This window comes from Salmo trutta, chromosome 5 (assembly GCF_901001165.1).
Source record: "Salmo trutta chromosome 5, fSalTru1.1, whole genome shotgun sequence".
In the NCBI taxonomy this organism is placed as follows: Eukaryota; Metazoa; Chordata; class Actinopteri; order Salmoniformes; family Salmonidae; genus Salmo; species Salmo trutta.
The window spans coordinates 2,498,357-2,515,699 of NC_042961.1; the positions used below are offsets into that span (position 1 = coordinate 2,498,357).

The 17,343-nt window shown below is 43.8% G+C and overlaps 1 protein-coding gene across 3 annotated transcripts in view; it reads left to right on the forward strand.

Annotated features, from left to right (window-relative positions):
* Window positions 1-17,343, forward strand: part of LOC115193516 (butyrophilin subfamily 1 member A1) — an 86,881-nt gene that overhangs the window by 36,994 nt on the left and 32,544 nt on the right. Inside the window, exon 7 of one of the 3 annotated variants that reach the window (XM_029752214.1) lies at window positions 1,321-2,097. The exons of the other annotated variants lie outside the window; for them this stretch is intronic. Within the exon in view, the coding sequence (XP_029608074.1) occupies window positions 1,321-1,850 (530 nt within the window). The 3' untranslated portion in view covers window positions 1,851-2,097. Of the gene's footprint in view, window positions 1-1,320; window positions 2,098-17,343 lie in introns of those variants that run through there. 3 annotated transcript variants of the gene reach the window in all.

Consider the following 17,343-nt stretch of genomic DNA (forward strand, 5'->3'; position numbering starts at 1 on the left):
CAGTATGATGTGTCAGAGATCAATACAGTAACATGTTGTCCTCCACTTGTATTATACCAACTGACGATGTCATTGTGTTTTCCATAGTGTATTATACCACTGATGTTGATGTCATTGTGTTTACCATAGTGTATTATACCACTGATGTTGATGTCATTGTGTTTACCATAGTGTATTATACCACTGATGTTGATGTCATTGTGTTTACCATAGTGTATTATACCACTGATGTTGATGTCATCATGTCATTGTGTTTACCATAGTGTATTATACCACTGATGTTGATGTCATTGTGTTTACCATAGTGTATTATACCACTGATGTTGATGTCATTGTGTTTACCATAGTGTATTATACCACTGATGTTGATGTCATTGTGTTTACCATAGTGTATTATACCACTGATGATGATGTCATTGTGTTTACCATAGTGTATTATACCACTGATGTTGATGTCATGATGTCATTGTGTTTACCATAGTGTATTATACCACTGATGTTGATGTCATTGTGTTTACCATAGTGTATTATACCACTGATGTTGATGTCATTGTGTTTACCATAGTGTATTATACCACTGATGATGATGTCATTGTGTTTACCATAGTGTATTATACCACTGATGATGTCATTGTGTTTACCATAGTGTATTATACCACTGATGATGATGTCATGATGTCATTGTGTTTACCATAGTGTATTATACCACTGATGTTGATGTCATTGTGTTTACCATAGTGTATTATACCACTGATGATGATGTCATTGTGTTTACCATAGTGTATTATACCACTGATGATGTCATTGTGTTTACCATAGTGTATTATACCACTGATGATGATGTCATGATGTCATTGTGTTTACCATAGTGTATTATACCACTGATGATGTCATTGTGTTTACCATAGTGTATTATACCACTGATGATGATGTCATTGTGTTTACCATAGTGTATTATACCACTGATGTTGATGTCATTGTGTTTACCATAGTGTATTATACCACTGATGATGATGTCATGATGTCATTGTGTTTACCATAGTGTATTATACCACTGATGTTGATGTCATTGTGTTTACCATAGTGTATTATACCACTGATGTTGATGTCATGATGTCATTGTGTTTACCATAGTGTATTATACCACTGATGATGTCATTGTGTTTACCATAGTGTATTATACCACTGATGATGATGTCATGATGTCATTGTGTTTACCATAGTGTATTATACCACTGATGATGTCATTGTGTTTACCATAGTGTATTATACCACTGATGATGTCATTGTGTTTACCATAGCGTGTGTTTCTCTCCACAGTGAATGTGACTCTAGACCCTGATACTGCACATTGTAAACTCATCCTGTCTGAGGACAGGAAACAAGTGAGACATGGAGAACTAAATCAGGTTCTCTCTGACAACAGGAAGAGGTTGACAAATTGGTCTGGTATCCTCGGAAATGAGGGCTTCTCAGGGAAGTTCTACTATGAGGTGAAGGTGGAGGGGAAGACTGAGTGGACTTTGGGAGTGGTCAGAAAGTCAATTTATAGGTATTTGGGGTTTAGACCAAACCTTAAGAAAGGATGCTGGACTGTAGAGCTGGAGGATGGAAAGTACACAGCTCATGCTGATTCCCCTGTCACCCTCTTACTGAGAGCGAAGCCCCAGAAGGTGGGGGTATTTGTGGATTATGAGAAGTGTCAGGTCTCCTTCTACAATGTGGAGGACAGGTGTCATATCTACTCTTTCACTGGCTGCACCTTCACTGAGAAACTCTATCCATTCTTCAACCCTGGTGGTTCAGATAGTATTTCACTGGTCATCTGTCCTGTAGATGCCACTGACTGACTGTTTTAAATCAAACAAGGTGCAATTGTTATTTGTGAAATGCTTGTTATTCTGCTAATGTGCAGTAAATATACTGTATATAATAAAAAAAAGTATAGAAAAACAAACAAAAATAATTTAACAAGAATAATGCAATATTTGTTACAGGAATTTACTTAGTTAATAGATAACACATTTCTAAAATAAAATAAGAGGGGCGCTGTTTCGCTAGCTCAGATGCTTTCTCCGTTGAGGGCATTGTGTGGAACATTCTGTCTTACTGGTCATCTGTCCTGTAGATGTCACTGACTGACTGTTTAAAATCAAACAAGGCAGATACAGTATAAACAGCAGTAACTCCTATTGAGAGACTTAATGTACATGAGTTCTAAGTTAGTTTTCCTGTCAGTCTTTGTTGTTGTAGTAGAGTGGAACAGTTTATTGGATAGGACAGAGAGGTAAAGAGTGAAGGTAGGAATGTTGAAAGAGCAATGGGTTGGATCTGAACCCATTCTGTTACTGGACCATCCCAGACCACTGATTTCTTGTTCATGTTTGACACATTTTTGACGTGTCTTTCACCAATCCCTTGGACTGTTCTGTCTTCAGGAGAGTGTGCTATATATTTTTTTATTCTCTGTGTTTTCTAAAAGTGTAGTGCTTTCTGTGGTGGTGGGGCAAGCCAGCAGAAAATACGGAGCCTAGCGCCGTGATTGGCTCAGTGTTCTGTCTCTCATGGGGACACTTCGTCACGGCGAAGTCAAAGGGTAGACTTCCAAAATTCTAGCCCTTTGGGTGCTGCCATAGAGTTACATTAGAAGTGCCCATCCAAGAAGGCTCAAGGTCATTGGCCACAGATAAAATGACGTCAAATAACGTTACATGTACAGTAGCTTTGATTGGACTGATCATGTCAACATCATACTTTCAAAATCTTAGTTAGCAGTCAATATCATGAATCAAGTTGACAATCTACTGGCAAATCCTTTCTAATCCTTGTCATATGAAGATGAGTAATGGAGTGAAATTATAGATAAAACGTATCGATGCTTATCGGCCATTGGACATAAACATTACACAACAAGTTAGAAATCGCAAATTCAACAATGAGTGGTTTGGAAGGAAGTGAGCACAGCACAACAAGGTGAGTCCAAAAATGTCTTGTTTGCTGCTACATAAATGATGTAATATGCCAGGGAGATATGTATACTGTAGCTAAGAAAGTAATACTAAATGTATGTTGTGTAGTAAGCTGTTAGTAGCCCATGTGCCTCATGCTAATAATTTGGTCCCTTTTCCCCTCCTGTTCTGACTTGGTGGTGCACATGTAGCCTGTTTTAGAGATATATAATCATCGAATATTGTAAGAGTTTTCATTGTCTGCTAATATGCCCCCATTATTTATCAGACGGTTCTGACTTGGTCTACAGGGAGAATACTGTAAGAACAGCCCATGTTCTGAATTCTGTCACTGTATATTTCAAAAGTGCTGAACAAGTAGTTATATTGACCACGTCCGTCCTAGCTCGCTCATTAATGGCTTAATTGAAATTACGGATTGCCTCTTATCCGCTCGTTGTTCCCTTATGCCATAGTTTGTACATGTCAATTGTCAGTGGAAACCACATTTGTTTAAGCAAGTCAGCCATATCAGCTATATGTTTTAAGAAGGCAGTAAATGAGGCTGAATTAACTGTTTCGCTGCCAGACAAGGCTCCGCTGATAGCCAGGTGTAGCAGTGGTAAGGTGTTGGGACTGCTGTTGGACTTTGCTGTTGGGACAGCTTTATGTAGGCCCTAACAGTTTGTGGGCGCCGTTTGTAACCGTTACAGTGCAATCAATGTATTGTTTTGTGTTGTGTTGTGTAGTGGCTTTGCTGGCGTGCACAAGATTTATTTACATGCTAAAATCGCAATTGGTTGTGTATCCTTTCTGCTGTGTGCTCCTACATGTAGTTAACAATGTAGCAGCAGTACAAAATAAATGTTTTTATATATATTGATCATTTGATAATAAAATGTTCTGAAAGTGTGTTTAAAAATAGTTTTATCTCCATCATTGTCATCAGACAGACTACTGTTTCAGACAGACTACTCTATCAGACTACTGCATTAGACGGACTACCCCATCAGACTACTGTATCAGACAGACTACTGTATCAGACTACTCTATTAGACAGACTACTGTATCAGACTACTGTATTAGACAGACTACTGTATCAGACTACTGTATCAGACAGACTACTTCTACATCTGCATTGCTTTCTGTTTGGGTATTAGGCTGGGTTTCTGTATTTCACTTTGTGACATCAGCTGATTTATTAATTGTGTGTATCAGACTACTGTATCATACATACTATTGTATCAGACAGACTACTGTATCAGACAGACTACTGGATCAGACTAATGTATCAGCCAGACTACTGGATCAGACTAATGTATCAGACTATTGTATCAGACAGACTACTGTATCAGACTACTGTATCAGACAGACTACTGGATCAGACTACTGTATCAGACAGACTATTGTATCAAACTACTGTATCAGGCTATTGTATCAGACAGACTACTGTATCAGACTACTGTATCAGACTATTGTATCAGACAGACTATTGTATCAGACAGACTATTGTATCAGACTACTGTATCAGACTATTGTATCAGACAGACTATTGTATCAGACAGACTATTGTACAAGACAGACTATTGTATCAGACAGACTACTGTATCAGACAATTGTATCAGATTAATGTATCAGACAGACTATTGTATCAGACAGGCTATTGTATTATATAGATTACTGTATTAGACTAATGTATCACACTACTGTATCAGACAGGATACTATATCAGACTACTGTATCAGACAGGCTACTGTATCAGACAGACTAGTGTATCAGAAAGATTACTGTACCAGACTAGTGTATCAGACAGACTACTGTACTAATTTTGAAACCATCAGAAGACATGCAGGTCTGTTTTATACTATGTGACTCTAGCTGTCTTTTAGGGAGGAATAGTGCAGTATTGTATAGCACTTAAGAAAAAATACTTTAAAGCACTGCTTAATTAGTTTTTTGGCGTATCTGTACTCTACTTTACTATTTATATGTTTGACTACTTTTACTTTTACTTCACTACATTCCTAAAAAAAATAATGTACTTTTTACTCCATACATTTTCCCTGACACCCAAAATCACTCATTCCATTTTGAATGCTAGGCACTGCAGGACCTGGATTAACCTCTACATCACCAGAGGAACAGAGGAGAAGTAGGATAAGGGTACGGCTAAAGGCTATACGAACTGGCCGTCTAGCACGTTCGGAACAGAGAGTAAAAGGAGCAGGTTTCTGGGAACGATAGCATAGATTCAAGGCATAGTGTACAGACAAAGGTAAGGTAGGATGTGAGTACATTGGAGGTAAACCTAGGCATTGAGTAATGATGAGAGAGATATAATCTCTAGAGACGTTTAAACCAGGTGATGTCATCGCATATGTAGGAGGTGGAACAACATGGTTGGTTAAGGCATAGTGAGTAGGGCTAGAGGCTCTTCAGTGAAATAAGACAGTAATCACTACCCAGGCCAGTAATGGACGAGGCATATTGATATTAGAGATAGGCATGCGTAGCCAAGTGAACATATGTGTCCAGTGAGTGGTTGGGCTGGCTGGGGACACGGCGATTCAGACAGTTAGCAGGCCGGTGCTAACAAGCTAGCAGTTAGTAGGCCGGGGCTAACTCACGCAATTGTCCAACTCACGCAATTATCAACAGAACATCCCTGGTCATCCCTATTGCCTCTGAATTGGCGGACTCACTAAACACACATGCTTTGTTTGTAAACGATGTCTGAATGTTGGAGTGTGCCCCTGGCTAGCCGTAAATAAAAAAACAAGAAAATGGTGCCATCTGGTTTGCTTAATATAAGGAATTTGAAATTATTTATACTTTAACTTATATATTTCAAGTATATTTCAGCAATTACATTTACTTTTTTATACTTAAAGTATATTTTCAATGAAATACTTTTAGACTTTTACTCAAGTAGAATTTTACTGAGTGACTTTTACTTTAATTTGAGTCATTTTCTGGCTGAGGTGCACCCATGACCAGCTCTGAAACTAGATTGCATAGCGGAGAAGGTACGGTGGGATTCGAAATGGTCAGTAATCTGTTTGTTAACTTGGCTTTCGAAGACCTTAGAAAGACAGGGTAGGACAGATATAGGTCTGTAGCAGTTTGGGTCTAGAGTGTCACCCCCTTTGAAGAGGGGGATGACCGCGGCAGCTTTCCAATCTTTGGGAATCTCAGACAATACGAAAGAGGTTGAACAGGCTAGTAATAGGGGTTGCAACAATTTCGGCAGATCATTTTAGAAAGAGAGGGTCCAGATTGTCTAGCCCGGCTGATTTGTGGGGGTCCAGATTGTGCAGCTCTTTCAGAACATCAGCTATCTGGATTTGGGTGAAGGAGAAATGGTGGGGGCTTTGTCGGGTTGTGTGGAGGGTGGCGGGCAGTTGACCGGGGTAGGGGTAGCCAGGTGGAAAGCATGGCCAGCCGTAGAGAAATGGTTATTGAAATTCTCAATTATAGTGGATTTATCGGTGGTGACAGTGTTTCCTAGCCTCAGAGCAGTGGGCAGCTGGGAGGAGGTGCTCTTATTCTCCATGGACATTACAGTGTCCCAGAACTTTTTTGAGTTTGTACTACCGGATGCAAATTTCTGTTTGAAAAAGCTAGCCTTAGCTTTCCTAACTGCCTGTGTATATTTGTTCCTAACTTCTCTGAAAAGTTGCATATCACGGGGGCTATTCGATGCTAATGCAGAACGCCACAGGATGTTTTTGTGCTGGTCAAGGGCAGACAGGTCTGGAGTGAACCAAGGACTATATCTATTCCTAGTTCTAAATTCTTTGAATGGGGCATGTTTATTTAAGATGGTGAGGAAGGCACTTTTAAAAAATGACCAGGCATCCTCTACATTCCAGGATACCCAGGCCAGGTCGATTAGAAAGGCCTGCTCGGTGAAGTGTTTTAGGGAGCGTTTGACAGTGATGAGGGGTGGTCGCTTGGTCGTGGATCCATTATGGATGCAGGCAATGAGGCAGTGATCGCTGAGATCTTGGTTGAAAACAGCAGAGGTGTATTTGGAGGGCAGTTAGTCAGGATGATATCTATGAGGGTGCCCGTGTTTACGGATTTGGGGTTGTATCTGTTAGGTTAATTGATAATTTGTGTGAGATTGAGGGCATCAAGCTTAGATTGTAGGATGGCCGGGGTGTTAAGCATGTCCCAGTTAGGTCACCTAGTAGCACGAGCTCAGAAGATAGATGGGGGGGGGCAATTAATTCACATATGGTGTCCAGGGCACAGCTGGGGGCAGAGGGTGGTCTATTGCAAGTGGCAACAGTGAGAGACTTGTTTCTGGAAAGGTGAATTTTTAGAAGTGGAAGCTCGAATTGTTTGGGTACAGACCTGGATAGTAAGACAGAACTCTGCAGGCTATCTTAGATTGCAACACCGCCCCCTTTGGCAGTTCTATCTTGGTGGAAAATGTTATAGTTAGGGATGGCGATTTCAGGGTTTTTGGTGGTTTCCATAAGCCAGGATTCAGGCACGGCTAAGACATCCGGGTTGGCAGAGTGTGCTAAAGCAGTGAGTAAAACAAACTTTGGAGTAGGCTTCTAATATTAACATGCATGAAACCAAGGCTTTTACGGTTACAGAAGTCAACAAATGAGAGCACCTGGGGAGTGGGAGTGGAGCTAGGCACTGCAGGACCTGGATTAACCTCTACATCACCAGAGGAACAGAGGAGAAGTAGGATAAGGGTACGGCTAAAGGCTATACGAACTGGCCGTCTAGCACGTTCGGAACAGAGAGTAAAAGGAGCAGGTTTCTGGGAACGATAGCATAGATTCAAGGCATAGTGTACAGACAAAGGTAAGATAGGATGTGAGTACATTGGAGGTAAACCTAGGCATTGAGTAATGATGAGAGAGATATAATCTCTAGAGACGTTTAAACCAGGTGATGTCATCGCATATGTAGGAGGTGGAACAACATGGTTGGTTAAGGCAGATTGAGTAGGGCTAGAGGCTCTTCAGTGAAATAAGACAGTAATCACTACCCAGGACAGTAATGGACGAGGCATATTGATATTAGAGATAGGCATGCGTAGCCAAGTGAACATATGGGTCCAGTGAGTGGTTGGGCTGGCTGGGGACACGGCGATTCAGACAGTTAGGAGGCCGGTGCTAACAAGCTAGCAGTTAGTAAGCCGGGGCTAACAAGCTAGCAGTTAGCAGACCGGGGCTAGCAAGCTAGCAGTTAGCAGACCGGGGCAAGCAAGCTAGCAGTTAGCAGACCGGGTTAGCAAGCAAGCAGTTAGCAGACCGAGGCAAGCAAGCTAGCAGTTAGCAGACCGGGGCAAGCAAGCTAGCAGTTAGCAGAAGGGCCTTTGGGGGACGTTGCGATGGGGGTAAGTCTGTTTTTGCCTCTTCGTGCGGTGACTTCGATAGACCAGTCGTGGATTAGTAGGGTTCCAAGTCGCTCTAGGTAGCTAGCAGGCTGCGGTTAGCAGAATGGGTCTTCAGCGGACATCGCGCCTGAGGGGCCTGTTGGAATCCTGGGGCAGATTATGTTGGTATTCCAGTCGTAGAGGATCGGCGGGGTTCCGTGCCCCGTACCGGCAGTAGAAGGGGTCCGGATATTGTTGCCCAGGAGTGGGCTTCGGTGGTAGCCCAGGAGCCCTAGCCGGGCTAGCTTCAGTCTAATTGGTGCTTGCTCCGGGATGGAAACGCTAGCCAGGAGTAGTCACCCGGGATTGCGGTTAGTTGGTTGTGAAGATCCAGATGAAAATGTTCAGAGTTTGCGGTAGGAATAGGTCCGTTAGGCTCTGGTTTGAGTCACATTGTACGAACTGGCGAGAGCTTTTCCCGAGCTAAAGGTTAGCTGATGACCGCTAGCAGTGGTTTGCTGACTGATAGCTGGTAGGTAGTTAGCTGGCTATCTTCAGTTGAGGGATTCCAGATCCGAAGTAAATAGAAATACTTTAGAAAAAAAACAGATCCACGCCACATTGGGTGAGGCGGGTTGCAGGAGAGTATTTAGAAGTTGAGGTTTAGGAAAATATTTTTAAAAGATATGCGAAGAAAAATATATAAAAAGACAAGGGACACAACAGGACAAAGATGTCTGACTGCTACACCATCTTGGATAAGATGGATCTGACATGCACCAAGATGGCTGCTGTAGCATGGATCTGACATGCACCAAGATGGCTGCTGTTGCATGGATCTGCAGCAGGGAGAAACAACCATGTATGAGTCACGTGCTAAATGCCACCACCATTACTTCAATAGAGCATGCTAGCTATTCGTTCATACAGCAATAATATCAAAATGCATGGCTAGAATTACATCAAATTCTAACAGGATACTATACATATAGCTAATATACATGGTGAACTCATACACATTGTAAATATTAAAATAGAACACAGCACTTCAGAACATGACCTACCGCTTGCATGTCAATATCAGATTGGGAAGAATTGATGTTTGCGATCTCACCCTATCTGCAAGCGTAGCCAATGACATAACCCCTCCTTTTGAGAATGACTGAGGCCGAGTTGCGCATTAGCACAGTTGAAGATACCGTCACTCGACATGACCAGGTTCTGATACAGCTGCATACAGACAAAAAACAAGGTAGACCAAATGGAGAACCAGAGCAGACGTAGCAATATCCGTGTGGTGGGATTGAAAGAGGACAGCGAGGGCCGTGACCCGGTCCATTTCTTCACTCAATGGATCCCTGATGTCCTAGGCATAATCAACTTCACCAAGACGTTGGAAATCGAACGCGCCCACAGAACATCAACACCGAAACCCCGGCCAGATGATCCCCCACGGGCTGTCCTAGTCAGGTTCCTCCATTTCCAGGACAGAGAGAAGATACTGCAACTCGCAAGAGCCAAAGGGGACATCACCATCGATGGCAAGAGGGTCAGCCTTTTACCCGGATATGAGCGCGGATCTCGCCAGACGTCCAAGCAGTTCGGACCTGCCGCTAAAGCACTGAAGGAGTAGAACATCACCGGCTACCTCATCCACCCTGCGCAGATGAAAGTTCAGTACAAAGGCCAAAGCCATCTCTTAGACACACCGGGAGAAGTGTTCACTTTTCTCAAAGAACTGAACCGCGTCTGAATCAGGATGGTCTTTCTGTGGGATAAGATGCAGTTTGTTTGTTGTTTCTTATCCTTGCTGTCCTGGGACTGAACTGCTGATATCTTCTTGGAATTTGGATCCGTTTACCCCGCTACAACTGATTTGTACATTTTCAACTAACTGTTTTTTTCCCCCGGGGTGAGTTCTACTACATTTACAGGAGAGTATATTTTGGTTTAGTCAATATCCACTGGGCAAAGCAAATGAGTGGGCTTAGGCCCACTGCTTTCCCCCCCATTTATGTTTCTCCTCTCCTGAAAAGAGACTCAAGCAGCCCTTACTGTGGGCAGTAAATATTCAGCCATAAATGTCTGTTTATTGTTGTTTCCTTCGTAAAGAGACACATAGGTCACTTCAGTGTTAAACTAAAGTTGAAACATTACCTGACTATTTACATATGAGGGATTACCATTTGGTTATATATTTGAAACCCAACCTATGCTTAATCCACTAAAATATTTCACATTCAACGTAAAAGGTCTTAACAGCCCGATTAAAAGGAAAAAAGTCTATACATACCTTAAGAAATTAAAGGCTGACATTGTGTTTCTACAAGAAACACATCTTACAGCCAGCGAACACAAGAAATTGAAGAGGGAATGGGTAGGACAAGTTTTCGCGTCCTCTTTTAACTTCAAAGCAAGAGGAACTGCAATTTTGATAAGTAGACACATCCCCTTCTGCGTCAACAACACCATCTCTGATCCCTCGGGCAGGTTTGTTTTGGTGCAGGGGCATGTGTTTTCACAGTCTTGGACCCTGTTGAATATTTATGCTCCTAACTTCGATGACCATATGTTTATACAGAATGTCTTCCTTCAGGTCGCTCAAGCACCACCAGGATGGCTACTGGCTGGAGGAGATTGTAATTTTTGTTTAGATACAGTTCTTGATAGGTCCTCTGATAAACCCTCCCTTCTTACCAAAGCTGGCAAGCTAATCATGTCATTCATGAAGGATCTCAATTTGCTAGACATCTGGAGACAGATGCACCCATAGGATAGGGACTACTCTTTTTATTCACACCCACACAACACACATACACACACATAGATAACTTTTTACTATTGACCCAACTGTTTACTATCGACCCAACTGAGTGTTAGATATTGAGTATCTCCCCAGATTGCTTAGTGACCATTCTCCTCTGGTATTATCAATCTCCATTTCTACCAAGGTAAATGGAGCATTTAGATGGAGACTAAATTCTACACTCCTAAAGCAACCTGAATTCTGTGTATTCATCAAAGAGTAGATCGATATTTTTACTTTGACAAACAAACCCTCCGCTCCTGACAGTTTCATTCTTTGGGACACATTGAAAGCATATCTGAGGGGACAGATAATTTAATATAGTAAAGGGTTGAAGAGAAAACACGGTGAGTAACTGAATGTCCTTGAATCTGAATGCTCCAAGTACTTGTATGAGGTGACAACCTCAAGCTCTAAACCCTCAGAGGTTGTAATCACACCTGTGGGGAGAGGGGCATTCTTCTTACCAAACCACATGACCTTTGTTTTGGAGGTGTTCAGAACAAGGTTAAGGGCAGAGAAAGCTTGTTGGACACTAAGAAAGCTTTGTTGTAGAGCGTTTAACACAAAATCTGGGGAGGGGACGGCTGAGTATAAGACTGTATCATCTGCATATAAATGGATGAGAGAGCTTCCTAATGCCTGAGCTATGTTATTGATGTAAATTGAGAAGAGCGTGGGGCCTAGGATCGAGCCTTGGGGTACACCCTTGGTGACAGGCAGTAGCTGAGACAGCAGACATTCTGACTTTATACACTGCACTCTTTGAGAGAGGTAGTTAGCAAACCAGGCCAAAGACCCCTCAGAGACACCAATACTCCTTAGCCCCGGCCCACAAGAATGTAATGGTCTACCTTATCAAAAGCTTTGGCCAAGTCAATAAAAATAGCAGAAAGCCAGTCAGTTGATTATTGACTAGTTTTTCCAACACATTTTAATAAACAGGGCAAAATAGAAATAGGCCTATAACAGTTAGGATCAGCTTGATCTCCCCCTTTAAATAAAGGACGAGCCGTGACTGCCTTCCAAGCAATTGGAACCTCCCCAGAGAGGAGAGAGGTTAAAAAGGTCAAAGATAGGCTTAAAGAAGAAAGGGTCTAAACCATCTGACCCAGATGTTTTTTTGGGGTCGAGTTTAAGGAGCTCCTTTAGCACCTGGGACTCAGTGACCGTCTGCAGGGAGAAACTTTGTAGCGGGGCAGTGGAAAAAGAGGGAGGAGCATTCGGGCTAGTCGCATTAGAAGGGGTGGGAAATTAGGAAATGTTGGATGGGCAACGAGGCATGGCTGAGTCAAATAGGAATCCTGAATTAATGAAGTGGTGATTAAAGAGCTCAGCCATGTGCTTCTTGTCAGTAACAACCTTCATCATCAACTTTAAGGGACATGGGCAGCAGTGAGGAGGAGGGTTTATTCTCCAGCTACTGAACCATTTTCTAGAACTTCTTGGGGTTAGACCCACAGAGAGAGAACTGCTCCTTAAAGTAACTAATTTTTGCCTTCCGGATAGCCTGAGTGCACTTATTTCTCATTTGCCTGAACAATAGCCAGTCAGCCTGAGTATACGTGTGCCGAGCCTTTAGCCAAGTGCAATTCTTGAGGAGAAGTAACTTTGCAAGGTCACGGTCGAACCAGGGGCTGAACCGGTTTTTAATTCTCATTTTCGTTATGAGGGCGTGTTTGTTAACAATACCACTGAAAATATTAAAAAAAGAAGGTCCAAGCGTCTTCGACAGAGGTGATCAAGCTGATTTTATATCAATTTACAGAGGCCAGGTCATGAAGGAAGGCTTGCTCATTAAAGTTTTTTACCAAGCGTCTATGACTAATCAGGACAGGTCGCTTCAGTGAGCTGCCATTGCGGACACAGGCTGTAAAACAGTGATCACTAAGGTCATTACAGAAAACACAAGACTGATACCTATCAGGATTATTTGTGAGGATAACATCGAGGAGAGTAGTCTTTTCTGAGTGTTTGGAGTCATACCTTGTGGGACTGGTAATAATCTGAGAAACATTTAGGGAGTCCCATTGCTTAGGACTTGGTCAGGCATTTTAAGCCCAGTTTAAGCCCATGTCCAAGTTTAGGTCACCTAGCAGGACAAATTCAGACGTAGTGTAAGGGGCCAGGAGAGAGCTTAGGGCAGGTAGGGTACAGGCCGGTGCTTATGGAGGACGATAACACCCAGCAACAGTCAACGAAGAGCTATTTGAAAGTTTAATGCTTAAAACCAGCAAATCAAATTATTTGGGGACAGACTTGGTGGAGACAACCGAGCACTGAAGGTGATCCTTGGTAAATATTATTATACCACTGATGTTGATGTCATTGTGCTTACCATAGTATATTATACCACTGAAATCAAATCAAAATGTATTTGTCACATGCGCCGAATACAGCAGGTGTAGACCTTACAGTGGAATTCTTACTTACAGGCTCCAACCAATAGTGCAAAAAAAGGTATTAGGTGAAAAATAGGTAGGTAAAGAAATAAAACAACAGTAAAAAGACTGGTTATATACAGTAGCGAGGTTATAAAAGTAGCGAGGCTACATACAGACGCCGGTTAGTGTTACGGCTGTCGTTAGAAGGAGTGGACCAAAGTGCAGCATGGTAAGTGTTCATAATTTATTATATATATCAAAACACTTAAATAAAGAAACAAAACGAAAGCCAACAGTTCTGTTAGGTCACTGATAACAAAACAGAATACAACTACCCACAAACACAGGTGGGAAAATGCTGCCTAAGTATGATTCCTAATCAGAGACAACGATAGACAGCTACCTCTGATTAGGAACCATACTCGGCCCAAAACAAAGAAATACAATACATAGAATGCCCACCCCATATCACACCCTGACCTAACTAAACAGAGAAAAACGGCTCTCTCAGGTCAGGGCGTGACAGTACCCCCCCTAAAGGTGTGGACTCCCAGCCGCAAACCTGAACCTATAGGGGAGGGTCCGGGTGGGCATCTACCCTTGGTGGCGGCTCCTGTTCGGGGCGTAGCCCCCACTCCGCCCGCTGATCCCTCTGCTTTTGTATTGCCGGACCGTGGATCGTCGGTGGAGGAACCGGACCGTGGATCAGCGCCGGTGGCGCTGGACTGCAGACCGCCGCTGAAGACTCCGGGCTGCAGACCGTCGCTGAAGACTCCGGGCTGCAGACCGTCGCTGGAGACTCCAGATTATCACTGGAGGCTCCGGGCCATGGATCATCACTGGAGGCTTCGTGCCATGGCTCATCCCTACAGGCTCCGGGCCATGGATCATCACTGGAGGCTTCGTGCCATGGATCATCCCTAAAGGCTCCGGACGTGGAGCTGGAACCGGTCTCACCGGACTGGGGAGACGCACAGGAGACTGGGTACGCAGAGCAGGCACAGGGTATACTGGGCCGTGGAGGTGCACTGAAGGTCTGGAGCTTAGGGCTGGCACCACCCGTCCTGGCTGTACAGTTACTTTAGCCCGGCAAGGGCAGAGCGCTGGCACAAGACGAACTGGTTTGTGCTGGTGAACGAGGGGTACCGTGCGTAGAGCTGGCGCAGGATAACCTGGGCCGAAGAGACGCACTGGAGACCAGGAATGCTGAGCCGGCACAATTCTTCCTGGCTGACTGCCAACTCTAGTCACAGCAACTGTGGCAAGCTTGCACCGAGCGCACCAGGCTGTAGCTGCGCACTGGCGACACAGTGCGCATCCCCGCATAACACGGTGCTTGCTCGGTCACTCCCTACCCACGGTAAGCACGGAGAGTTGGCTCAGGTCTCAACCCCGACTTCGCCAATCTCCCTGTGTGACCCCCCCCCCCAAAAAAATGGGGGAGCTGCCTATCGGGCTTCTGTTGTTGCCGTGCTTGTTCCTCATAGCATCGCCGTTCTGCTCTCGCTGCCTCTATTTCCTCCTTCGGACGGCGATACCCCCCGGCCTGCCTCCAGGGTCCTCCCCCGTCTAGGATTTCCTCCCAGGTCCATTCATCCTGACCACGCTGCTTGGTCCTTTGGTGGTGGGTAGTTCTGTTACGGCTGTTGTTAGAAGGAGTGGACCAAAGCGCAGAGTGGTAAGTGTTCATAATTTATTATATATATCTAAACACTTAAACAAAGAAACAAAATGAAAGCCAACAGTTCTGTCAGGTCACTAATAACAAAACAGAATACAACTACCCACAAACAGAGGTGGGAAAATGCTGCCTATGTATGATTCCTAATCAGAGACAACAATAGACAGCTGCCTCTGATTAGGAACCATACTCGGCCCAAAACAAAAAAATACAATACATAGAATGCCCACCCCATATCACACCCTGACCTAACTAAACAGAGAAAAACGGCTCTCTCAGGTCAGGGTGTGACAGTTAGTCAGGTTGATTGAGGTAGTATGTACATGTAGATGTGGTTAAAGTGACTATGCATATATAATGAACAGAGAGTAGCAGTAGCGTAAAAGAGGGGTTGGCGGATGGTGGGTGGGACACAATGCAGATTGCCTGGTTAGCCAATGTGCGAGAGCACTGGTTGGTCAGACCAATTGAGGTAGTATGTACATGAATGTATAGTTAAAGTGACTATGCATATATGATAAACAGAGAGTAGCAGCAGCGTAAAAAGAGGATTGGGGGGCACATAATGCAAATAGTCCGGGTAGCCATTTGGTTACCTTATTGCTTCGGGGTAAAAACTGTTGAGAAGCCTTTTTGTCCTAGACTTGGCACTCCGGTACCGTTTGCCGTGCTGTAGTAGAGAGAACAGTCTATGACTGGGATGGCTGGGGTCTTTGACAATTTTTAGGGCTTTCCTCTGACACCGCCTGGTGTAGAGGTCCTGGATGACAGGCAGCTTAGCCCCGGTGTTGTACTGGACCGTAAGCACAACCCTCTGTAGTGCCTTGCTGTCGGAGGCCAAGCAATTGCCGTACCAGGCAGTGATGCAACCAGTCAGGATGCTCTTGATGTTGCAGCTGTAGAACCTTTTAAGGATCACAGGACCCATGCAAAAACTTTTTAGTATCCTGAGGGGGAATAGGCTTTGTTGTGCCCTCTTCACGACTGTCTTGGCGTGTTTGGACCATTCTAGTTTGTTGTTGATGTAGACATCAAGGAACTTGAAGCTCAAAATCAAATCAAATCAAATGTTATTTGTCACATACACATGGTTAGCAGATGTTAATGCGAGTGTAGCGAAATGCTTGTGCTTCTAGTTCAGACCATGCAGTAATATCTAACAAGTAATCTAACAATTTCACAAGAACTACCTTATACACACAAGTGTAAAGGAATGAATAAGAATATGTACATAAAAATATATATGGATGAGCGATGGCCGAATGACATAGGCAAGATGCAGTAGATGGTATAGAGTACAGTATATACATATGAGATGAGTAGTGTAGGGTATGTAAACATTATAAAAAGTGGCATAGTTTAAAGTGATTAGTGATACATTTATTACATCCAATTTTTGTCCTTGATGATCTTTTTGGCCTTCCTGTGACATCGGGTGGTGTAGGTGTCCTGGAGAGCAGGTAGTTTGCCCCCGGTGATGCATTGTGCAGACCTTACTACCCTCTGGAGAGCCTTACGGTTACCAGGCGGTGATACAGCCCGACAGGATGCTCTCGATTGTGCATCTGTAAAAGTTTGTGAATGTTTTTGGTGACAAGCCAAATTTCTTCAGCCTCCTGAGGTTGAAGAGGCGCTGTTGCGCCTTCTTCACCATGCTGTCTGTGTGGGTGGACCATTTCAGTTTGTCTGTGATGTGTACGCCGAGGAACTTAAAACTTTCCACCTTCTCCACTACTGTCCCGTCGATGTGGATAGGGGGGGTGCTCCCTCTGCTGTTTTCTGAAGTCCATGATCATCTCCTTTGTTTTGTTGATGTTGAGTGTGAGGTTATTTTCCTGACACCACACTCCGAGGGCCCTCCCCTCCTCCCTGTAGGCCATCTCGTCATTGTTGGTAATCAAGCCTACCACTGTAGTGTCGTCTGCAAACTTGATGATTGAGTTGGAGACGTGCATGGCCACGCAGTCATGGGTGAACAGGGAGTACAGGAGAGGGCTGAGAATGCACCCTTGTGGGGCCCCAGTGTTGAGGATCAGCGGGGTGGAGATGATGTTTCCTACCCTCACCACCTGGGGGCGGCCCGTCAGGAAGTCCAGGACCCAGTTGCACAGGGCGGGGTCGAGACCTAGGGTCTCAAGCTTAATGACGAGTTTGGAGGGTACTATGGTGTAAAATGCTGA